General features: G+C 53.5%; 1 protein-coding gene across 2 annotated transcripts in view; it reads left to right on the top strand.

Moving 5' to 3' along the window:
* The first annotated feature begins 9,611 nt into the window (after positions 1–9,611).
* Positions 9,612–25,899, top strand: part of LOC147105388 (voltage-dependent L-type calcium channel subunit alpha-1S-like) — a 68,895-nt gene continuing 52,607 nt past the window's right edge. Inside the window, exons 1-5 of one of the 2 annotated variants that reach the window (XM_086011688.1) lie at positions 9,612–9,769; positions 12,710–12,775; positions 13,723–13,814; positions 13,902–14,061; positions 15,853–15,980. In XM_086011688.1, the coding sequence (XP_085867814.1) occupies positions 9,629–9,769; positions 12,710–12,775; positions 13,723–13,814; positions 13,902–14,061; positions 15,853–15,980 (587 nt within the window). In that variant the 5' untranslated portion in view covers positions 9,612–9,628. The remainder of the gene's footprint in view (positions 9,770–12,709; positions 12,776–13,722; positions 13,815–13,901; positions 14,062–15,852; positions 15,981–25,899) is intronic. The other variant, XM_086011687.1, reaches the window with a different exon arrangement.

Genomic DNA, 25,899 nt, shown 5'->3' with positions numbered 1-25,899 from the left:
GGGTGATGGGTGAATGGGACTTGGTGTGAGTTAGGACACGGGGCAGTGAGCACAGTGGTGATGGGTGAACGGGACTTGGTGCGAGTTAGGACACGGGGCAGTGAGCACAGGGGGTGATGGGTGAATGGGACTTGGTGTGAGTTAGGACACGGGGCAGTGAGCACAGTGGTGATGGGTGAACGGAACTGGGTGTGAGTTAGGACACGGGGCAGTGAGCACAGGGGGTGATGGGTGAACGGGACTGGGTGTGAGTTAGGACACGGGGCAGTGAGCACAGGGGGTGATGGGTGAATGGGACTTGGTGCGAGTTAGGACACGGGGCAGTGAGCACAGGGGGTGATGGGTGAACGGGACTTGCTGCGAGTTAGGACACGGGGCAGTGAGCACAGGGGGTGATGGGTGAATGGGACTGGGTGTGAGTTAGGACACGGGGCAGTGAGCACAGGGGTGATGGGTGAACGGGACTTGGTGTGAGTTAGGACACGGGGCAGTGAGCACAGGGGGTGATGGGTGAATGGGACTTGGTGTGAGTTAGGACACGGGGCAGTGAGCACAGGGGGTGATGGGTGAACGGGACTGGGTGTGAGTTAGGACACGGGGCAGTGAGCACAGGGGGTGATGGTGAACGGGACTTGCTGCGAGTTCGGACACGGGGCAGTGAGCACAGGGGGGTGATGGGTGAACGGGACTCAGTGCGAGTTAGGACACGGGGCAGTGAGCACAGTGGGTGATGGGTGAAGGGGACTTGGTGCGAGTTAGGACACGGGGCAGTGAGCACAGTGGGTGATGGGTGAAGGGGACTTGGTGTGAGTTAGGACACGGGGCAGTGAGCACAGTGGGTGATGGGTGAACGGGACTTGGTGCGAGTTAGGACACGGGGCAGTGAGCACAGTGGGTGATGGGTGAAGGGGACTTGGTGTGAGTTAGGACACGGGGCAGTGAGCACAGGGGGTGATGGGTGAATGGGACTTGGTGTGAGTTAGGACACGGGGCAGTGAGCACAGGGGGTGATGGGTGAATGGGACTGGGTGTGAGTTAGGACACGGGGCAGTGAGCACAGGGGGTGATGGGTGAACGGGACTTGGTGTGAGTTAGGACACGGGGCAGTGAGCACAGTGGTGATGGGTGAATGGGACTTGGTGCGAGTTAGGACACGGGGCAGTGAGCACAGGGGGTGATGGGTGAACGGGACTTGCTGCGAGTTCGGACACGGGGCAGTGAGCACAGGGGGTGATGGGTGAACGGGACTGGGTGTGAGTTAGGACACGGGGCAGTGAGCACAGTGGGTGATGGGTGAACGGGACTTGGTGCGAGTTAGGACACGGGGCAGTGAGCACAGTGGTGATGGGTGAATGGGACTTGGTGTGAGTTAGGACACGGGGCAGTGAGCACAGGGGGTGATGGGTGAATGGGACTGGGTGTGAGTTAGGACACGGGGCAGTGAGCACAGTGGGTGATGGGTGAATGGGACTGGGTGTGAGTTAGGACACGGGGCAGTGAGCACAGGGGGTGATGGGTGAATGGGACTGGGTGTGAGTTAGGTCACGGGGCAGTGAGCACAGTGGTGATGGGTGAACGGGGCTTGGTGTGAGTTAGGACACGGGGCAGTGAGCACAGGGGTGATGGGTGAATGGGACTGGGTGTGAGTTAGGACACGGGGCAGTGAGCACAGTGGGTGATGGGTGAATGGGACTGGGTGTGAGTTAGGACACGGGGCAGTGAGCACAGGGGGTGATGGGTGAATGGGACTGGGTGTGAGTTCGGACACGGGGCTGTGAGCACAGGGGGTGATGGGTGAAGGGGACTTGGTGCGAGTTAGGACACGGGGCAGTGAGCACAGGGGGTGATGGGTGAAGGGGACTTGGTGCGAGTTAGGACACGGGGCAGTGAGCACAGGGGGTGATGGGTGAAGGGGACTTGGTGCGAGTTAGGACACGGGGCAGTGAGCACAGTGGTGATGGGTGAATGGGACTTGGTGCGAGTTAGGACACGGGGCAGTGAGCACAGGGGTGATGGGTGAACGGGACTGGGTGTGAGTTAGGACACGGGGCAGCGAGCACAGGGGGTGATGGGTGAATGGGACTGGGTGTGAGTTACGACACGGGGCAGTGAGCACAGGGGGTGATGGGTGAATGGGACTGGGTGTGAGTTACGACACGGGGCAGTGAGCACAGCGGGTGATGGGTGAATGGGACTGGGTGTGAGTTAGGACACGGGGCAGCGAGCACAGGGCGTGATGGGTGAACGGGACTTGGTGTGAGTTAGGACACGGGGCAGTGAGCACGGGGTGATGGGTGAAGGGGACTTGGTGCGAGTTAGGACACGGGGCAGTGAGCACAGGGGGTGATGGGTGAACGGGACTGGGTGCGAGTTAGGACACGGGGCAGTGAGCACAGGGGTGATGGGTGAAGGGGACTGGGTGTGAGTTAGGACACGGGGCAGTGAGCACAGGGGGTGATGGGTGAATGGGACTTGGTGCGAGTTAGGACACGGGGCAGTGAGCACGGGGTGATGGGTGAAGGGGACTTGGTGCGAGTTAGGACACGGGGCAGTGAGCACAGGGGGTGATGGGTGAACGGGACTGGGTGTGAGTTAGGACACGGGGCAGTGAGCACAGTGGTGATGGGTGAACGGGACTTGGTGCGAGTTAGGACACGGGGCAGTGAGCACAGTGGTGATGGGTGAATGGGACTTGGTGCGAGTTAGGACACGGGGCAGTGAGCACAGTGGGTGATGGGTGAACGGGACTGGGTGTGAGTTAGGACACGGGGCAGTGAGCACAGTGGTGATGGGTGAACGGGACTTGGTGCGAGTTAGGACACGGGGCAGTGAGCACAGGGGGTGATGGGTGAACGGGACTGGGTGTGAGTTAGGACACGGGGCAGTGAGCACAGGGGGTGATGGGTGAAGGGGACTTGGTGCGAGTTAGGACACGGGGCAGTGAGCACAGGGGGTGATGGGTGAACGGGACTGGGTGTGAGTTAGGACACGGGGCAGTGAGCACAGTGGGTGATGGGTGAAAGGGACTTGGTGCGAGTTAGGACACGGGGCAGTGAGCACAGGGGGTAATGGGTGAATGGGACTTGGTGCGAGTTAGGACACGGGGCAGTGAGCACAGTGGTGATGGGTGAATGGGACTGGGTGTGAGTTAGGACACGGGGCAGTGAGCACAGTGGTGATGGGTGAATGGGACTTGGTGCGAGTTAGGACACGGGTCAGTGAGCACAGGGGGTGATGGGTGAACGGGACTTGGTGCGAGTTAGGACACGGGGCAGTGAGCACGGGGTGATGGGTGAACGGGACTTGGTGTGAGTTAGGACACGGGGCAGTGAGCACAGTGGTGATGGGTGAATGGGACTTGGTGTGAGTTAGGACACGGGGCAGTGAGCACAGGGGGTGATGGGTGAACGGGACTTGGTGCGAGTTAGGACACGGGGCAGTGAGCACAGTGGTGATGGGTGAATGGGACTTGGTGTGAGTTAGGACACGGGGCAGTGAGCACAGGGGGTGATGGGTGAACGGGACTTGGTGCGAGTTAGGACACGGGGCAGTGAGCACGGGGTGATGGGTGAACGGGACTGGGTGTGAGTTAGGACACGGGGCAGTGAGCACAGGGGGTGATGGGTGAACGGAACTGGGTGTGAGTTAGGACACGGGGCAGTGAGCACAGGGGGTGATGGGTGAACGGGACTTGGTGCGAGTTAGGACACGGGGCAGTGAGCACGGGGTGATGGGTGAACGGGACTTGGTGCGAGTTAGGACACGGGGCAGTGAGCACAGTGGTGATGGGTGAACGGGACTGGGTGTGAGTTAGGACACGGGGCAGCGAGCACAGTGGTGATGGGTGAATGGGACTTGGTGTGAGTTAGGACACGGGGCAGCGAGCACAGTGGTGATGGGTGAACGGGACTGGGTGTGAGTTAGGACACGGGGCAGCGAGCACAGTGGTGATGGGTGAAAGGGACTTGGTGTGAGTTAGGACACGGGGCAGTGAGCACAGGGGGTGATGGGTGAACGGGACTTGGTGTGAGTTAGGACACGGGGCAGTGAGCACAGGGGGTGTTGGGTGAACGGGACTGGGTGTGAGTTAGGACACGGGGCAGTGAGCACAGGGGGTGATGGGTGAAGGGGACTGGGTGTGAGTTAGGACACGGGGCAGTGAGCACAGTGGTGATGGGTGAACGGGACTGGGTGCGAGTTAGGACACGGGGCAGTGAGCACGGGGTGATGGGTGAAGGGGACTTGGTGCGAGTTAGGACACGGGGCAGTGAGCACAGTGGGTGATGGGTGAACGGGACTGGGTGTGAGTTAGGACACGGGGCAGCGAGCACAGGGGGTGATGGGTGAATGGGACTTGGTGCGAGTTAGGACACGGGGCAGTGAGCACAGTGGTGATGGGTGAATGGGACTGGGTGTGAGTTAGGACACGGGGCAGGGAGCACAGTGGTGATGGGTGAACGGGACTTGGTGCGAGTTAGGACACGGGGCAGCGAGCACAGTGGTGATGGGTGAATGGGACTTGGTGTGAGTTAGGACACGGGCAGCGAGCACAGTGGTGATGGGTGAACGGGACTTGGTGTGAGTTAGGACACGGGGCAGCGAGCACAGTGGGTGATGGGTGAATGGGACTTGGCGCGAGTTAGGACGCGGGGCAGCGAGCACAGTGGTGATGGGTGAATGGGACTTGGTGCGAGTTAGGACACGGGGCAGTGAGCACAGGGGGTGATGGGTGAACGGGACTTGGTGCGAGTTAGGACACGGGGCAGTGAGCACAGTGGGTGATGGGTGAATGGGACTTGGTGCGAGTTAGGACACGGGGCAGTGAGCACAGTGGTGATGGGTGAATGGGACTTGGTGCGAGTTAGGACACGGGGCATTGAGCACAGGGGGTGATGGGTGAATGGGACTTGGTGCGAGTTAGGACACGGGGCAGTGAGCACAGTGGTGGAGGGTGAACGGGACTGGGTGTGAGTTAGGACACGGGGCAGTGAGCACAGTGGGTGATGGGTGAATGGGACTTGGTGTGAGTTAGGACACGGGGCAGTGAGCACAGGGGGTGATGGGTGAATGGGACTTGGTGCGAGTTAGGACATGGGGCAGTGAGCACAGGGGGTGATGGCTGAATGGGTCTTGGTGCGAGTTAGGACACGGGGCAGCGAGCACAGGGGTGATGGGTGAATGGGACTGGGTGCGAGTTAGGACACGGGGCAGTGAGCACAGCGGGTGATGGGTGAATGGGACTTGGTGCGAGTTAGGACACGGGGCAGTGAGCACAGCGGGTGATGGGTGAATGGGACTTGGTGCGAGTTAGGACACGGGGCAGTGAGCACAGTGGTGATGGGTGAATGGGACTTGGTGCGAGTTAGGACACGGGGCAGTGAGCACAGGGGGTGATGGGTGAAGGGGACTTGGTGCGAGTTAGGACACGGGGCAGTGAGCACAGTGGTGATGGGTGAATGGGACTTGGTGCGAGTTAGGACACGGGGCAGCGAGCACAGTGGTGATGGGTGAATGGGACTTGGTGCGAGTTAGGACACGGGGCAGTGAGCACAGTGGTGATGGGTGAACGGGACTGGGTGTGAGTTAGGACACGGGGCAGCGAGCACAGTGGTGATGGGTGAATGGGACTTGGTGTGAGTTAGGACACGGGGCAGTGAGCACAGGGGGTGATGGGTGAATGGGACTTGGTGTGAGTTAGGACACGGGGCAGCGAGTACAGTGGTGATGGGTGAATGGGACTTGGTGTGAGTTAGGACACGGGGCAGTGAGCACAGTGGTGATGGGTGAATGGGACTGGGTGTGAGTTAGGACACGGGGCAGTGAGCACAGGGGGTGATGGGTGAACGGGACTGGGTGTGAGTTAGGACACGGGGCAGCGAGCACAGTGGTGATGGGTGAATGGGACTGGGTGTGAGTTAGGACACGGGGCAGTGAGCACAGGGGGTGATGGGTGAATGGGACTTGGTGTGAGTTAGGACACGGGGCAGCGAGTACAGTGGTGATGGGTGAATGGGACTTGGTGTGAGTTAGGACACGGGGCAGTGAGCACAGTGGTGATGGGTGAAGGGGACTTGGTGCGAGTTAGGACACGTGGCAGTGAGCACAGGGGGTGATGGGTGAACGGGACTGGGTGCGAGTTAGGACACGGGGCAGTGAGCACAGTGGTGATGGGTGAATGGGACTGGGTGTGAGTTAGGACACGGGGCAGTGAGCACAGGGGGTGATGGGGGAATGGGACTGGGTGAGAGTTACGACACGGGGCAGTGAGCACAGTGGGTGATGGGTGAACGGGACTTGGTGCGAGTTAGGACACGGGGCAGTGAGCACAGTGGGTGATGGGGGAATGGGACTTGGTGCGAGTTAGGACACGGGGCAGTGAGCACAGTGGGTGATGGGTGAACGGGACTTGGTGTGAGTTAGGACACGGGGCAGTGAGCACAGTGGGTGATGGGTGAATGGGACTTGGTGTGAGTTAGGACACGGGGCAGCGAGCACAGGGGGTGATGGGTGAATGGGACTTGTTGTGAGTTCGGACACGGGGCAGTGAGCACAGTGGGTGATGGGTGAACGGGACTTGGTGCGAGTTAGGACACGGGGCAGCGAGCACAGTGGTGATGGGTGAATGGGACTTGGTGTGAGTTAGGACACGGGGCAGCGAGCACAGTGGTGATGGGTGAACGGGACTGGGTGTGAGTTAGGACACGGGGCAGTGAGCACAGGGGGTGATGGGTGAACGGGACTTGGTGCGAGTTAGGACATGGGGCAGTGAGCACAGGGGGTGATGGGTGAACGGGACTGGGTGCGAGTTAGGACACGGGGCAGTGAGCACAGTGGTGATGGGTGAACGGGACTTGGTGCGAGTTAGGACACGGGGCAGTGAGCACAGGGGGTGATGGGTGAATGGGACTTGGTGCGAGTTAGGACACGGGGCAGTGAGCACAGGGGGTGATGGGTGAACGGGACTTGGTGCGAGTTAGGACACGGGGCAGTGAGCACAGGGGTGATGGGTGAATGGGACTTGGTGTGAGTTAGGACACGGGGCAGTGAGCACAGGGGGTGATGGGTGAACGGGACTGGGTGTGAGTTAGGACACGGGGCAGTGAGCACAGAGGGTGATGGGTGAATGGGACTGGGTGTGAATTAGGACACGGGGCAGTGAGCACAGGGGGTGATGGGTGAACGGGACTTGGTGTGAGTTAGGACACGGGGCAGTGAGCACAGTGGGTGATGGGTGAACGGGACTTGGTGCGAGTTCGGATCCGAGCGGCAGAGTTTTGGAGGAGCTCAATTTGTGGAGGGTGGCAGGGGGATGAGGGTTTCAGCAGCAGATGGGTTGAGGCAGGGGCGGAGATGGGCGATATTACTGAGGTGGAAGTAGGCTGTCTTTGTGATGGAGCAGCTATGTGGCCGGAAGCTCAGCTGAGGGTCAAATAGAGGCAGTGACTTGGGAGGCGGGATAGAAGTTGTGGCAAGGAGATGATGGCTTTAGTCTTCCCAATGTTTAGCTGGAGGAAGAGAAGCCATTGCAGGTGATTCTCTGCCTATGACTAGACAGCTAGGAATGGAACTAGCTGAAAGCAGTCCCATTGAGCTGGACAATGGAGGAGAGGAGTTGGAGGACGATGGTGTGGTCAACCGTGCCAAAGGCTGCAGACAGGTCGAGAAGGATGAGGAGGGATAGTTTACCACAGTCACATAGGATGTAATTTGTCACTTTGATAAGGGCCGTTTCGGTACTGTAGTAGGGGCGGAAACCTGATTGGAGGGATTCAAACATGGCGTTGTGGGAAAGAAAGGCACAGATTTGGGAGGTGACTTTGATGAGGAAAATTAGGTTGGAGATGGGGAGGTAGTTTGCAAGGACAGAAAGGTCAAGGGTGGATTTTCTGAGGGGGGATTTGAAGGGGAGGGGGATAGTACCTGAGGAGAGGGAACCATTAACCGTATCAGTGAACATGGGGGCCAGGAAGGAAAGTTGGGTGGTCCGCAGTTTACTGAGAGAGCAGGAGGTGGGTCTCATGGACAAGATGAGCTTGAAGAGGGAATGAGGGGAAATAGGGGAGAAACAAGAGAAAGATGTAAGTTCAGGGCTAGGGGAAGGGAGGGGGCGGCAGAGGCAGCTGAACAGGTGGTCTCAATCTTAGTGACAAAGTCAACAAGCTCCTCGCACTTGTTGGAGGTGAGGGTTGAGGGGGCAGGGGAGAGGGGTTTAAGAAGATGTTGGTAGGGAGAAAAGAAACTATGGGTTATCTCTGCCCTCCAGGGTGATCCCAAGAACAAGAGGAGGCCATTGAGCCCCTCAAGCCTGCTCTACCTTTCAATTCGATCATTGCTGATCTGTAGCTCAACTCCATTTATCCGTTTTAGCTCCATATCCCTCGATACCCTCACCCAACAAAAGATCATGGAGTAGTGGGTGGTTTTGACAGACTGCTCACTGACCCCCCACACCCACCACTCTGCCATTTCCCCACGCCAGGTGTCAGCTGTGGCTAAGTGGGCAGCGTGATCACCTGAGTCAGAAGGTCGTGGGTTCAAGTCCCACTCCAGAGACTTGAGCACAAAAATCTAGGCTGACACTCCAGTGCAGTGCTGAGGGAGTGCTGCACTGTCGGAGGGGCAGTACTGAGAGGGTGCTGCACTGTCGGAGGGGCAGTACTGAGAGAGTGCTGCACTGTCGGAGGGGCAGTACTGAGAGAGTGCTGCACTGTCGGAGGGGCAGTACTGAGAGAGTGCTGCACTGTTGGAGGGGCAGTACTGAGAGGGTGCTGCACTGTCGGAGGTGCAGTACTGAGAGAGTGCTGCATTGTCGGAGGTGCAGTACTGAGAGAGTGCTGCACTGTCGGAGGTGCAGCACTGAGAGAGTGCTGCACTGTCGGAGGGGCAGTACTGAGAGCGTGCTGCACTGTCGGAGGGGCAGTACTGAGAGAGTGCTGCACTGTCAGAGGTGCCGTCTTTTGGATTAAACGCTCAGGTGAACATAAAAGATCCCAAGGCACTATTCGAAGAAGAGCAGGGGAGTTCTCCCCAGTGTCCTGGGGCCAATATTTATCCCTCAACCAACATCACTAAAACAGATTACCTGGTCATTATCACATTGCTGTTTGTGGTACCTTGCTGTGTACAAATTGGTTGCTGTGTTTCCTACATCACAAGAGGGACTACATTTCAAAAGAACTTAATTGACAATGAAGCGCTTTGGGATATCCAGAGGTCATGAAAGGCTCTATATAAATGCAAGTCTTTTCCCTGGTCTCCCCACTCTACCCTCTCCCTCCCCCATCTTCTGTCCCCCTCCTTCAGTTTCCCTGCCCCTTCTCTCGTGCCCTTCTCCCATCCCCCTCTTCCTCAGTGTCACTGCCTTCCCACCCTAAGTTTCTCTACACCTCACCCCAGTCTCCCTACATCTCACCCAAGTCTCCACACCCCATCGCCATTCCCTTCCAGTCTCCCTGCCCCCATCTCCCTGTTTCCCAGCACCTCACCCCAGTCTCTCCATCCCCACCCCCAATCTCCCTGCCCCCCGTCTCTCTGTCTTTCAACTCCCAGTGTCCCGGCCTCCCCCCCTCCACACCCCAGCCCTGGCTGTCCGTGCTCGTGGCGTGTTGTGTAATCTGTTTTCTCCCGGATGATTTCCCAGGAGTCGGAGGACAGCTCCCGTATCTCCATCTCCTTCTTCCGTCTATTCCGTGTGATGCGGCTGGTCAAATTGCTGAGCAGAGGAGAGGGCGTTCGAACTCTGCTGTGGACATTCATCAAGTCCTTCCAGGTAAGAGAGCCCAGCATCGAGAGCCAGTCACAGGACCGGGCAGATCGGGTCAGCAATCAGGACACACAGCAAATCAGCGGAGAGCAGGCAATCAGCCAATGATGAGCCGTAGCAAGGAAATGAAGGCAAACCAATGAAAGGGCTCAAAATACTTGGGCCCTGAAAATCTGCTGCCCTGCTCAACCAAAGGCTGCCTCTTGATCCCACCGGAGTATCTGGGCTCGGGGTGGGGAGAGGGGTGTTAAATGGGACTGGGTGTGGCCAGGGACAATCTATCTGAAAGAATGCAGATACAGGTGAGAAGGTAGAGGTCAATCTATCAGATAGACTGGAGATAGAGGATGGGAAGGTAGGGGCCGATCTATCGGATAGACTGGTGATAGAGGATGGGAAGGTAGGGGCCGATCTATCAGATAGACTGGAGATAGAGGGTGGGAAGGTAGGGGCCGATCTATCGGATAGACTGGTGATAGAGGGTGGGAAGGTAGGGAACGATCTATCGGATAGACTGGAGATAGAGGATGGGAAGGTAGGGAACGATCTATCGGATAGACTGGTGATAGAGGGTGGGAAGGTAGGGAACGATCTATCGGATAGACTGGAGATAGAGGGTGGGAAGGTAGGGGCCGATCTATCAGATAGACTGGTGATAGAGGGTGGGAAGGTAGGGGCCGATCTATCAGATAGACTGTTGATAGAGGGTGGGATGGTAGGGAACGATCTATCGGATAGACTGGAGATCGAGGGTGGGAAGGTAGGGGCCGATCTATCGGATAGACTGGTGATAGAGGGTGGGATGGTAGGGAACGATCTATCGGATAGACTGGAGATCGAGGGTGGGAAGGTAGGGAACGATCTATCAGATAGACTGTTGATAGAGGGTGGGAAGGTAGGGGACGATCTATCAGATAGACTGTTGATAGAGGGTGGGAAGGTAGGGGCCGATCTATCGGATAGACTGGAGATAGAGGGTGGGATGGTAGGGAACGATCTATCGGATAGACTGGTGATAGAGGGTGGGAAGGTAGGGGCCGATCTATCGGATAGACTGGTGATAGAGGGTGGGAAGGTAGGGGACGATCTATCAGATAGACTGTTGATAGAGAGTGGGAAGGTAGGGGACGATCTATCGGATAGACTGGAGATAGAGGGTGGGAAGGTAGGGGACGATCTATCGGATAGACTGGAGATAGAGGGTGGGAAGGTAGAGGTCAATCTATCAGATAGACTGGTGATAGAGGGTGGGAAGGTAGGGGCCGATCTATCAGATAGACTGTTGATAGAGGGTGGGAAGGTAGGGGACGATCTATCGGATAGACTGGTGATAGAGGGTGGGAAGGTAGGGGCCGATCTATCGGATAGACTGGAGATAGAGGGTGGGAAGGTAGGGGACGATCTATCGGATAGACTGGTGATAGAGGGTGGGAAGGTAGGGGACGATCTATCGGATAGACTGGAGATAGAGGGTGGGAAGGTAGGGGACGATCTATCGGATAGACTGGAGATAGAGGGTGGGAAGGTAGGGGACGATCTATCGGATAGACTGGTGATAGAGGGTGGGAAGGTAGGGGACGATCTATCGGATAGACTGGAGATAGAGGGTGGGAAGGTAGGGGACGATCTATCGGATAGGCTGGAGATAGAGGATGGGAAGGTAGGGGCCGATCTATCGGATAGACTGGTGATAGAGGGTGGGAAGGTAGGGGCCGATCTATCGGATAGACTGGAGATAGAGGGTGGGAAGGTAGGGGACGATCTATCGGATAGACTGGTGATAGAGGGTGGGAAGGTAGGGGACGATCTATCGGATAGACTGGAGATAGAGGGTGGGAAGGTAGGGAACGATCTATCGGATAGACTGGAGATAGAGGGTGGGAAGGTAGGGAACGATCTATCGGATAGACTGGAGATAGAGGATGGGAAGGTAGGGGACGATCTATCGGATAGACTGGAGATAGAGGGTGGGAAGGTAGGGGCCGATCTATCGGATAGACTGGAGATAGAGGATGGGAAGGTAGGGGACGATCTATCGGATAGACTGGAGATAGAGGGTGGGAAGGTAGGGGACGATCTATCAGATAGACTGTTGATAGAGGGTGGGAAGGTAGGGAACGATCTATCGGATAGACTGGAGATAGAGGATGGGAAGGTAGGGGACGATCTATCGGATAGACTGGAGATAGAGGGTGGGAAGGTAGGGGACGATCTATCAGATAGACTGTTGATAGAGGGTGGGATGGTAGGGAATGATCTATCGGATAGACTGGAGATAGAGGGTGGGAAGGTAGGGGACGATCTATCGGATAGACTGGAGATAGAGGATGGGAAGGTAGGGGCCGATCTATCGGATAGACTGGAGATAGAGGGTGTGAAGGTAGGGGACGATCTATCGGATAGACTGGAGATAGATGGTGTGAAGGTAGGGGACGATCTATCGGATAGACTGGAGATAGAGGGTGTGAAGGTAGGGGACGATCTATCGGATAGACTGGAGATAGAGGGTGGGAAGGTAGGGGACGATCTATCGGATAGACTGGAGATAGAGGGTGGGAAGGTAGGGGACGATCTATCGGATAGACTGGAGATCGAGGGTGGGAAGGTAGGGGAGGATCTATCGGATAGACTGGAGATTGAGGGTGTGAAGGTAGGGGACGATCTATCGGATAGACTGGAGATCGAGGGTGGGAAGGTAGGGGAGGATCTATCGGATAGACTGGAGATCGAGGGTGGGAAGGTAGGGGAGGATCTATCGGATAGACTGGAGATTGAGTGTGTGAAGGTAGGGGACGATCTATCGGATAGACTGGAGATAGAGGGTGGGAAGGTAGGGGACGATCATTCGGATAGACTGGAGATAGAGGGTGGGAAGGTAGGGGACAATCATTCGGATATATTTTGCGGGCCAGAGTTCTTACTAATCTTGCTTTTGTTCTCTGACAGGCTCTACCCTACGTGGCACTTCTTATTGTAATGTTGTTCTTCATCTATGCTGTCATTGGGATGCAGGTAAGATCAGGTGTCTATTACCTTCACCCCCAGGTGAGTTATTTGCACATTAACCCTCTAATGTGCCTTGCAGTTTTCCACAAGTAAAACCTTCTGCTTCGTACTATAAAGGAGTGTCGTCTTCTTCTTCTTCGGCAGTCCCTCAGAACCGAGGATGACTTGCTTCCACACTAAAAATGAGTTCTCAGGTGACTGATGAGTCCAATGCTGGACCTACAGTCTCTGTCACAGGTGGGGCAGATGGTGGTTGAAGGGGCGGGTGGGTGGGGTGCTTGAGTTGATGTGCGCTCCTTCCGCTGCTTGCGCTTGGCTTCTGCTGACTTGAGGTGTTCGGAGCCTTCCCGAATGCTTCTCCTCCACTTTGTGCGGTCTTGGACCAGGGATTCCCAGGTGTCGGTGGGGATGTTGCACTTTTTCAAGGAGGCTTTAAGGGTGTCCTTGAAGCGTTTCCTCTGCCCACCTGGGGCTCTCTTGCCGTGTCGGAGCTCCGAGTAGAGCGCTTGTTTTGGGAGTCTCTTATCGGGCATGCGGACAATGTGGCCCGTCCATCGGAGCTGATCGAGCGTGGTCAAAGCTTCGATGCTGGGGATGTTGGCCTGAGTGAGAACACTGACGTTGGTGCGCCTATCCTGCCAATGGATTTGCAGGATCTTGCGGAGGCAGCGTGGGTGGTACCTCTCCAGTGCTTTGAGGTGCCTGCTGTACATGGTCCATGTTTCTGAGGCATAAGAGGGCAGGTATCACTGCTGCTCTGTAGACCATGAGCTTGGTGCTGGATTTGAGGTCCTGGTCTTCAAACACTCTCTTCCTCAGGCGACCAGTGTCCTACAAACATGAGGAATGTCCATAAATCTCCACGCTCAGCAATCTCTAAACCTGCACCTTGCCGTCCCTCCAACGTTACTGAGCTACCTCGCTCACGCTGCCCCTTTCTTCCTGTTAACCAGGTCTTTGGTAAGATTGCCAATGTGGATGGGGCGCAAATCAATCGCAACAACAACTTCCAGATGTTCCCGCAAGCTGTGCTTCTGCTTTTCAGGTGAGTGAGTGTGCGAGCACTGGTCCCGTGCCTGCTGATCAGACTCTGCCCCTTGCTGTGGGTGATTGTGGCGTTTCCCATCTCTAGGTGTGCCACGGGAGAAGCCTGGCAAGAGATCATGCTGGCCTGCCAGCCCGGCAAGCTCTGTGACCCCGAGTCCGACTACGAGCCTGGTGAAGAGTACACCTGCGGAACCAACTTTGCCGTCTTCTACTTCATCAGTTTCTACATGCTGTGCGCCTTCCTGGTAAGTGTTGGTCCCCTAGAGATTGGAACATTTCTCCCACCCGTGCGCACAGGCTCCGTGAGGCTGCAGAGGCCTTGTGCCTCTCACACGCAGAGAACCAAGAGTAAAAATAATCCAGGGGAGGAATAAGGTTGAAGGAAGCAAATGATTCAAGATGCACAAGTCTCCAGCAAGGTTCGAGATTGGAATCTCACCCATCCGTGCAAAATAAACCTTTATAAAGCACAGGTTAGGCCCCAGCTGGAGTATTGTGGCCAACTCTGGTCACCAGACTTTAGGAAGGATGTCAAATCCTTGGAGAGGGTGCAGAGGAGACTTACTAGAATGGTACCAGGGACGAAAGACTTCAGCTACGTGGAGAGACTGGAGAAACTGGAGTTGCTCTCCTTAGAGCGGAAAAGGTTAAGAGGAGATTTGCTAGAGGTGTTCAAAATGATGAAGGGCTTTGATAGGCTAAATAAGAAGAAACTGTTTCCAGTGGCAGGTGTGTCGGTAACTGGAGGACACCGATTGAAGATAATTGACAAATGAACCAGAGGTGACATCAGGAGGAATTTTTTTACGCAGTGAGTTATGATGATCTGGAATGCACGGCCTGAAAGGGCGGTGAAAGGAGATTCAATAGTAACTTTCAAAAGGGAATTGGATAAATACTTGAAAAAGAAAAAATTTGCAGGGCTGTGGGGAAAGAGTGGGAGAGTGGGACTGATTGTACAGGCACGATGGGGTTGAGTGGCCTCCTGTGCTGTACAATTCTATGCTTGTATAATAATGGCTGTCCTGGGCAGACGGCCAGAGGAGGAGGCTGAATGGGGTCAACTGACTGCTTTAAGAAGGAGTTGGATCGATGTCTGTGGTAAAGGGGGAGATACCAGCCGCAGGTTGGGTCTGACTCCACGCTCCCTTGAGCACCGCTCGAAAGGAGTGCATCATGGAATGTCGCACACACCCGCAATTTCCCGTGATACGCTCCCGCTGAAGACTGCTCCGCAGTCGGGGTTCGTGATCTGCTGTTCAGTGCCTCTTAAAAGGGGATGTGGGTGCATCAACAGGCAGTGGGGGTGGCGGGGGGGGGGAAGAGAGACCTGTGATCCAACACATACCTGTGGAGCAGCCCTTTACTCACTGTTAGATTATTGGGTAAGTATTGAAAATTAGCCACCATCACAGAATACTGACATAATGCACATTAAATGGGACGGGAGAGGGTTGATAGAAGCAGGCAGTTTGCAGTAGTTGAGGGGTCTCGAACAAGGAGCTGTGGATACCAGATTTAATGTAAGAGATATAGAACAGCGGGCGGGCGAAACCACGTCACACAGAGAGCTGTGAGGCTGCAGAATTCACTTCCAGGGGGAGCGGTGGAGGCAGATTCCAGATTCGATTGGATAGTGGATGACAGAAAAGGAGTTGAAGGAATCCGGGAACAGGGTGGGTAAATGAGATTGAGATTATTTGCTCGTGTGGAAGGTTAAGTGCCAGCACAGACTGGTTGGGCCGAATGGCCTTCGTAAAAAATCATCTCAGGATGCGGGCGTCACTGGCAAGGCCAGCATTTACTGCCCATCCCTACTTGCCCTGAGAAGGAGGTGGTGAGCCGCCTTCTTGAACCAGTGAAGTCCGTGTGGAATCTGTACGTCCCTACGGGGGGAATATTGTGGGATTTGTTGAACTATAGGGAACCTGGAGCTCCTGTTAGGAAGGACTCGACTCTGTACAGTGAGTACTGGGCCCAGTGCTGGCATTGCCTGGGCCTGGATTACATATTAAACACTGTTGTCTCTTTCACAGATTATTAACCTGTTTGTGGCTGTAATTATGGACAACTTTGATTACCTGACACGTGATTGGTCCATTCTGGGCCCTCACCACCTGGATGAATTTAAGAGGATCTGGGCTGAGTATGATCCTGAGGCCAAGTAAGTGTGTTCGCAGCCCCATACACACACACGGTGTAACTGACAGACATACACACACACAGTAAGTGTGTTCGCAGCCCCATACACACACACGGTGTAACTGAGAGACAGACATACACACACAGTCAGTGTGTTCGCAGCCCCATACACAAACACGGTGTAACTGAGAGACAGACATACACACACACAGTAAGTGTGTTCGCAGCCCCATACACACACACGGTGTAACTGAGAGACAGATACACACACACAGTAAGTGTGTTCGCAGCCCCATACACACACACGGTGTAACTGAGAGACAGACATACACACACACAGTAAGTGTGTTCGCAGCCCCATACACACACACAGTGTAACTGAGAGACAGACATACACACACACAGTAAGTGTGTTCGCAGCCCCATACACACACACGGTGTAACTGAGAGACAGACATACACACACACAGTAAGTGTGTTCGCAGCCCCATACACACACACGGTGTAACTGAGAGACACACACACACACACACACAGTAAGTGTGTTCGCAGCCCCATACACAAACACGGTGTAACTGAGAGACAGACATACACACACAGTAAGTGTGTTCGCAGCCCCATACACAAACACGGTGTAACTGAGAGACAGACATACACACACACAGTAAGTGTGTTCGCAGCCCCATACACACACACGGTGTAACTGAGAGACAGACACACACACACAGTAAGTGTCTTCGCAGCCCCATACACACACACGGTGTAACTGAGAGACAGATACACACACACAGTAAGTGTGTTCGCAGCCCCCTACACAAACACGGTGTAACTGAGAGACAGACATACACACACACAGTAAGTGTGTTCGCAGCCCCATACACACACACGGTGTAACTGAGAGACAGACATACACACACACAGTAAGTGTGTTCGCAGCCCCATACACACACACGGTGTAACTGAGAGACAGACATACACACACAGTCAGTGTGTTCGCAGCCCCATACACACACACGGTGTAACTGAGAGACAGATACACACACACAGTAAGTGTGTTCGCAGCCCCATACACACACACGGTGTAACTGAGAGACAGACATACACACACACAGTAAGTGTGTTCGCAGCCCCATACACACACACGGTGTAACTGAGAGACAGACATACACACACACAGTAAGTGTGTTCGCAGCCCCATACACAAACACGGTGTAACTGAGAGACAGACATACACACACACAGTAAGTGTGTTACTCACGCACATACACGGTGTAACTGAGAGACAGACACACACACACAGTAAGTGTGTTCGCAGCCCCATACACACACACGGTGTAACTGAGAGACAGACACACACAGTAAGTGTGTTCGCAGCCCCATACACAAACACGGTGTAACTGAGAGACAGACACACACACACACAGTAAGTGTGTTACTCACACACAAACACGGTGTAACTGAGAGACAGACATACACACACACAGTAAGTGTGTTCGCAGCCCCATACACAAACACGGTGTAACTGAGAGACAGACATACACACACACAGTCAGTGTGTTCGCAGCCCCATACACAAACACGGTGTAACTGAGAGACAGACATACACACACACAGTCAGTGTGTTCGCAGCCCCATACACAAACACGGTGTAACTGAGAGACAGACATACACACACACAGTAAGTGTGTTACTCACGCACATACACGGTGTAACTGAGAGACAGACATACACACACACAGTAAGTGTGTTACTCACACACATACACGGTGTAACTGAGAGACAGACAGACACACACACAGTAAGTGTGTTACGCACACACAAACACGGTGTAACTGAGAGACAGACATACACACACACAGTAAGTGTGTTACTCACGCACACACACGGTGTAACTGAGAGACAGACATACACACACACAGTAAGTGTGTTACGCACGCACACACACGGTGTAACTGAGAGACAGACATACACACACACAGTAAGTGTGTTACGCACGCACATACACTGTGTAACTGAGAGACAGACATACACACACACAGTAAGTGTGTTACTCACGCACATACACGGTGTAACTGAGAGACAGACATACACACACACAGTAAGTGTGTTACTCACGCACATACACGGTGTAACTTAGAGACAGACACACACACAGTAAGTGTGTTACGCACGCACCTACACGGTGTAACTGAGAGACAGATACACACACACACTAAGTGTGTTACTCATGCACATACACGGTGTAACTGAGAGACAGATACACACACAGAGTAAGTGTGTTACGCACGCACATACACGGTGTAACTGAGAGACAGACATACACACACACAGTAAGTGTGTTACGCACGCACATACACGGTGTAACTGAGAGACAGACATACACACACAGTAAGTGTGTTACGCGCGCACATACACGGTGTAACTGAGAGACAGACATACACACACACAGTAAGTGTGTTACTCACTACATACACGGTGTAACTGAGAGACAGACATACACACACACAGTAAGTGTGTACGCACGCACATACACGGTGTAACTGAAAGACAGACATACACACACACAGTAAGTGTGTTAATCACGCACATACACGGTGTAACTGAGAGACAGACATACACACACACAGTAAGTGTGTTACGCACGCACATACACGGTGTAACTGAGAGACAGACATACACACACAGTAAGTGTGTTACTCACGCACATACACGGTGTAACTGAGCGACAGACATACACACACACAGTAAGTGTGTTACGCACGCACATACACGGTGTAACCGAGAGACAGACATACACACACACAGTAAGTGTGTTACTGATGCACATACACGGTGTAACTGAGAGACAGACATACACACACACAGTAAGTGTGTTACGCACGCACATACACGGTGTAACTGAGAGACAGACATACACACACACAGTAAGCGTGTTACGCACGCACATACAGGGTGTAACTGAGAGACAGACACACACACACAGTAAGTGTGTTACTCACGCACATACACGGTGTAACTGAGAGACAGACATACACACACACAGTAAGTGTGTTACTCACGCACATACACGGTGTAACTGAGAGACAGACACACACAGTAAGTGTGTTACGCGCGCACATACACTGTGTAACTGAGAGACAGATACACACACACAGTAAGTGTGTTATGCACGCACATACATGGTGTAACTGAGAGACAGATACACACACACAGTAAGTGTGTTACTCACGCACATACATGGTGTAACTGAGAGACAGATACACACACACAGTAAGTGTGTTACGCACGCACATACACTGTGTAACTGAGAGACAGACATACACACACACAGTAAGTGTGTTAAGCACGCACATACACTGTGTAACTGAGAGACAGACATACACACACACAGTAAGTGTGTTACTCACGCACATACACTGTGTAACTGAGAGACAGACATACACACACACAGTAAGTGTGTTACGCACGCACATACACTGTGTAACTGAGAGACAGACATACACACACACAGTAAGTGTGTTAAGCACGCACATACACTGTGTAACTGAGAGACAGACATACACACACACAGTAAGTGTGTTACTCACGCACATACACTGTGTAACTGAGAGACAGACATACACACACACAGCGAGCTCAATTTTAACTCAGCCGTCAGGTGGGCTTTGAGGCGTGTGGGGGGTTAAAATCGCAAAACCTGGGGGTCGGGACCCCCCCCGCCTGGTTCCCGACACCTAGCCATTTTAACCCAGGCGTGTCTGATGGTACCGAATCAGTCCCGCCTACAACAGGCTGGACTGGTCTTTAGGGCCCTTAAACAGCACTGATTGGCCTTTATAATCCCATTTTAACAGGCCCTTGCCTGTTTAACCCTTTCCCCACGTAAAACACACCTGGTGGCGATCACGCCTGTGAAACCTGGCGGGAGCACTATTGGCTTGCTGACTATCAGCTGCAGGTCAACCATTAAAGAGGAGATTTGATCAGTCAGGTGGCAGAACTTTGTTGTCTCAGGCCTGGGGCAACTTTTACCAGGCTTAACCACACCTGTGGAAGGTTGGAGCCTCACACACTTCTCCAGTGTGACCTCCTGCGAAACCCCTCTCGCCACCCTCACTCAGCGCTTCCTCAACTGAGGCATCTACCAGAAGCATGGGAGGCCTTTTTTTCCTTCCCTTCTTGGCATTAGAGGACCTTCAGCACCAGGCGCGGCAGCAGCAGAACCAGGAACAACAGCAGCACCAGCAACAGCAGCAGCGCCAGGCTGCTGCTCACCCACCTGAGGCAGCACAGGCCAGAAGGGGCCAGCGCATGGAAGCCCGCCGGCACAGGAAATACCCCTCAAACAGGGTCTCCAGACACAGGGTCAGCTACCTCAACATGACTGAGCAGCAGTGCCAAAGGCGGCTCTGACTTTCGCGACAGGTAGTGACTGACATCTGCGCAATGATACAGCAAGACCTGCTGCCCAGAGGACCAGGTGGACACTCCTTACCAGTGGCCATCAAAGTCACCACCGCACTCAACTTTTTGGCCTCAGGCTCATTCCAGGGATCAGCAGCAGACATCAGCGGCATCTCCCAGGCGGCCGCACACACTTGCATCACGCAGGTAACCAATGCCCTCTTTGCCCTCGCGCACAATCACATCCATTTCACCAAGGATCGAGCAAGCGGTTGGATTAGCTAATCTGGCAGACTTTCCAAGGGTGCAGAGCGTCATTGGCTGCACACATGTGGCCCTTAGGGCACCCCATCGCAATCCAGGTATTTTTGTCAACCGCAAGGGCTTCCACTCCCTTAACGTTCAGCTGGTGTGTGACCACAAGAAGGAGATTTTGCATGTTTGTGCCAAGTACCCTGGCAGTTGCCATGACTCCCTCATACTGCGCCAGTCTAGTGTGCCTCCGCTATTCAGGCCGCCAGACCAACTTCATGGATGGCTACTTGGAGACAAGGGCTATCCCCTGAGGACTTGGCTAATGATGCCGTCGAGGAGGCCAGCCAACGAAGCTGAGGAGCGCTACAAATCCAGCCACATTTCCACCAGATCCATAATCGAGCAAACCATCGGCTTGCTGAAGATGTGCTTCAGATGCCTTGACAGATCAGGTGGAGCCCTACAGTACTCAGCAGCCAGGGTCTCCAGAATCGTCGTGGTTTGCTGTGCACTTCACAACATGGCACAGCGTCGTGGCTTGCAGATTCCTGAGGACCAAGTGGCTCCTCACATACCCTCCTCAGATGATGATGATGAGGAGGAGGGCGAAAACGAGCATCCTGCAGAGGCCCATCAACCAGCGGCAGCATTACGCGAGAACATTGCTGCCCGGGATACAAGGAACGCACTCATCCTGGCCAGATTTGCTTAGCCTAGTAAATCAAACTCTTTTGCCTCGCAGCTTCTTACCTGAGCATCGACAATGGCCAAACCCTGCGGATTCCGAGCTATTTGACCAGCATCCTGACAACTGCAAGTAATCCTAAGCCCTCAATGTGAAAGCCCCATTCGCGAAATGACACACGCCAGAACTGCAGCAGTTGCCATCAGAACTTTTATGCAAAACAAACAACTGATGGCATTTTTACAAAATACACAACATTTCACCCAAGTGACTACCCTTGTGACTATTTGTGCTTTATTTTCCTTTTACGCGTGCTCCTACGTAGTGGTTCCCCTGTGGCTTCAGCAGATGTGGAGGCCCCTTGCTCACTTTCCTGCTGCTCCTGTCTCGACACCTTTGGCGGGCGTCCTCTGGGGTGGCGAGCCTGTGAGGGCTCGTCAGCAGCCTGCTGCTCCTGCGGCTGTGCAGGGGTTGAGACGCCTATTTCACTTGGGTGTGGACACCGGCGGGGCTCTGACCGAGGGCTCTGCAGTGGCATGGAAGTGTGAGCGCTTGGAGAGGAGCCCTCACTTCCTTGAGGTCTGCCACCAACCTCCCTCTCATGAGTCAGGTCCCCCTCAGTGCCTGCAAGTGGCTTGAGAGCACTTTGCTGCACATCAGGGGGGCCATGGGGACCCGTATCTGCAATGGCAGTCCTACTCAGAAGGACTTCCATGAAGGTCTGGTTTCTCTGTTCAATAGATGCCCATCGCTCCTCAAGAGATGTCATTCTATTCTGAACACTCACCATGTTTTCCATACCCTGGCGACTAACCTCCTCCATGGCCGTAGCCCTCCTCTCCTCTACCGTAGCCATCCTCTCCTCTACGGTAGCCAGCCTTACCATGGAGGCAGCAATCATTTCCACGTAGGTAGCCATCCTTTCCGTGTTCATGCGTTCATGCGCCACTGACTCCACAAAGGCTCTGCTCATGTTCGCTATGGACTCCTCCATTCGCTCCACACTCGCAGCGACCCTGGAGACAAAACCTGCCAGAGACTCCTGCATCTGTGCATGGAGTTCCATCACCTATGATCTTACGGATGGACTCAGAGGCAGAGGGTCGACATGCAGCTGAGCCAAGCTGGCAGAGTCCTGCTGATGCTTACTTGTGAGCTGTGATACACCAGGTGACAACTCTACTCTATGTCCCGAAGGTCCCACCGAGGTGTGAGTGTCTGCGCTGGTGCTGGGTGCGCTTATTTCTGTTGACGCTGCGCCCTCAGAGGTTGCAGATTCCTCTGAGGAGTCTGGAATCTCAGGCTCTTCCTCCTGCACACTGGGGACGGGGGCTCCCGATGGTCCTGTGGGGGAGTCAAGGAAAAAGTTAGAGATGTGATGCCAAGGTTACATGCACATTGCATTTTGCAGATGATCATAAGTCCATATGATGTAGCTTCAGAATCATTATCAGCGACTCATGCAATGCCAATGAGAGAGATGGAAAACTATTCTGTCACCAGCTTGCGGGGATGCACCTGTCTGTCCTTCCCCAACTTCCGCATCTCTGTCAGCACCGACAATCTCCAGGACTCCTTCCTCCCAGGGGGTGAGCTGGGCTAATGAGGGTGGCCCTCCTCCTGTCCTGGCTCGCGCTCTCCTGTTGTGAGCTCTCTTTTCCTGCAATGAGGGAGACAAGTGGAGGTTGAGTGAGAATGAAGGAGTGAGTGCAGAGATTGCATAGCATAGATACTTAGAAGGAGACAAAGATGGAGTGAGGTTGCAAGACCAAGGGCCCTCCCTGTGTGTTGTCAGTTGTGTTCAAAGCATCAGAGGGAGTGTGAGGGCTGCATGGTCAAATAGTTAGGTGAATGTGAGTATAGAGAGAGAGGGAATGGCTAAGGGTGCATGGATGTGAGTGTCAAGTGGGATGTGGAGGAAAGGATTGCTAAAGCTGAGTGCTAGTGAGGAAAGGCAATGGGGATCAGATTGAGAGTGATGGAAACTTCATGCTTACTTTTCCAGTGCAATGAAGGTCATGGAATCTTTTCCTGCACTGCATCCAGGTGCGCCGTGTGAGCCCCAAGGAGTTGACTTCACCAAAAAACCTGTAGCCACACTGTTGTGTATGTAATATGTGTGCTACTTTGAACCTATGGACAGGACTGCACTACTTGTTGGGCGTAGTGATACGCAGTACCACTCCTGGCCATAGGGGTATAAATAGTACTGTGGGTACTGATCCCCCTCAGTTCCCGCCTGTGGGCATGAAGTAAAGACCTATGTATAGTCCCTACCTCCAACCAGTAAAGACCTGTTTGAGTTATACATTTAAGCCTTTGTGTTAATTGTTCAATACAATACACATACTTAACACTGGCGACGAGTCGGTTCGAACCCTGCGGCAGTTATTCCACAGCGGCTTCGTCCAAAGACAGGACGTTGAAGAGAGGTTCCAATCCTCAACACCCCACTGAAAACTGAAGGGCAGCAGAAATCCTGACAGCTTCCAGCGACTGGAAGCGACAGGCATTAGGACCCTGAAGCCTCCATAACCTCGTGGGTAAGCCAGAGCCCGGGAGGGAGCGAGCAAGAGCCGCCGAGCGGGTGAGCCAGAGGCCGGGAGCCGCTTCAAGCGGGAGGCGCTTAGCGGGCCAGCGATCGCACCGGTGATAAGGGCTGAGAACCGTTTCGGGCGGGCGGCGCACCAGCGATCGCACAGGAGATAAGAGCCGCAGTCGGGCTGAAAGTCAGCGACGAGAAGCGCGGGAAAACCGCCATTGAAGTGGGCGGGGAGAGCGAGAAGCGCGGGAAAGCCGCCATTTTTCGCGGGAAAACCGCTGGGGAAGAAGGCAGAAGCGGGAAAACCGCCATTTTGTGGGCGGAGGACGACGGCAAGAGCGGGAAGCCGCCATCTTGGATAACAGTAAAAAAAAAAATCTGAGAAATTGCAAATCTGATAAAGTACTACAATGCCTAAACACGGGAATATTAGCAACTTTGATAGTGACATCGAAGATTGGGCCATATATGTTGAACGAGTTAAAAATTATTGTAAGGCCAATAAAATTCGTGAGGCTGATAAAGCACTAACATTATTAAATTTAATGGGTGCGAAGACATACGGGCAATTGAAACACCTGTTATCACCAGATGAACCGGCGGATAAGACGTTCGATGAGATTGTTACTGTCCTGAAAGATCATCTAAACCCCACGCCGCTGATGCTAGCGGAACGATTTAAATTTTATGACAGAAGGCAGCTACAGCATGAAAGCAATGCTGATTATTTGCTGGAATTGCGTAAATTAGCGAAATATTGCCAGTTTGGAACGGGACTGACAGAGGCACTTCGAGACAAATTTGTGTGTGGGTTATTTAAACAGGATACACAAAAGCGACTGCTCGAGGAGAATGAGCTGACGCTTGAGAAGGCGGTCACTATGGCAGCAGCACACGAAGCCGCAGCGAGAGGCACGGCAGTAATGCAGCTACGGTCACCGGAGCTCAGTGCACACAAATTGGGTGCGAGTTCTGGCAAATGTTATCGTTGTGGAAAGACAACGCATGATCAGAACCAGTGTTGGTTTAAAAACCAAGAATGTAGAACTTGTGGTAGGCTTGGACATATAGCTAGAGTATGCAGGTCAGGGAAGAAGACCAGCAACAAGAAGTCACCGCAAGGAAAATACGCAAAGGTACACAAGGTGACCGAACAGGAGTCCGATTCAGACGCTAGCAGTAATGAACTGGCTAGCTTAAGCTGTAATGAACTGGCTAGCTTAAGAGTACTCAACGCTGGTAAGGGTGCAGACCTCCAGACAATTTGGGTCACTCTTCAGATAGAAGGAGTCCAAGTAAAACTGGAATTGGACACTGGATCGGCATTGACGGTCATAAATAAGAAAGATTACGGAAAGTTATTCCAACATATTCCCCTACAGGATATGGGGATTATATTGAAAACATACACGGGGCAAAGAGTGTACCCCATCGGGAAAATAGAGGTTGCAGTGGTCCACAAGGGCGAAGACAGTCAAATAATGGACTTATATGTGATATCTGAAGGAGGTCCTCCACTACTAGGACGGGAGTGGATTAGGAAAATGAATATGGACTGGCATTTCCTACAAACAATAACGAGTGAGAACTCGGTGAAGATAGTCGGCCCAGACTCTGGAACGGATGATGGTAAGCCCAACTCAGGTGCAAAAGACAAAGTTTCAGCACAGAATTCCACTGAGCAACAACAACATAGTTTAACTGTGGATTCTGAGTCTGGCAAGTCTACTGATGTGCCCATTTCTGAGGGACACCGGGCTCGAACTCAACTCCATTTCAAACTACAACAGCAATTAGAACAAATGCTTCGCCGTTTTGAGCAAGAGTTGAATGCAACGAAAGAGTTCTTTGATATAGAGTTGGAGAATCTGGAAAGACAACAGAAGCAGCTGATGGAGAAAATGGAGCAGGAGCACACAAAACGTCTGATGTCAGAGGAGTTAACGGTCAGCCAACTCCTGCATATGCTGAAGGACAGGACTCTGAAATGGGAAAAACTTGAACATGAACTTCAATATTCAAACGAAAGGGGTTCGGAGCTCTCAAAGGTTATTG

This window comes from Somniosus microcephalus, chromosome 18 (assembly GCF_052327205.1).
Source record: "Somniosus microcephalus isolate GS21.2 chromosome 18, FLI_Smic_1.0, whole genome shotgun sequence".
NCBI lineage: Eukaryota > Metazoa > Chordata > Chondrichthyes > Squaliformes > Somniosidae > Somniosus > Somniosus microcephalus.
This window is presented reverse-complemented; position numbering and strand designations above follow the sequence as displayed.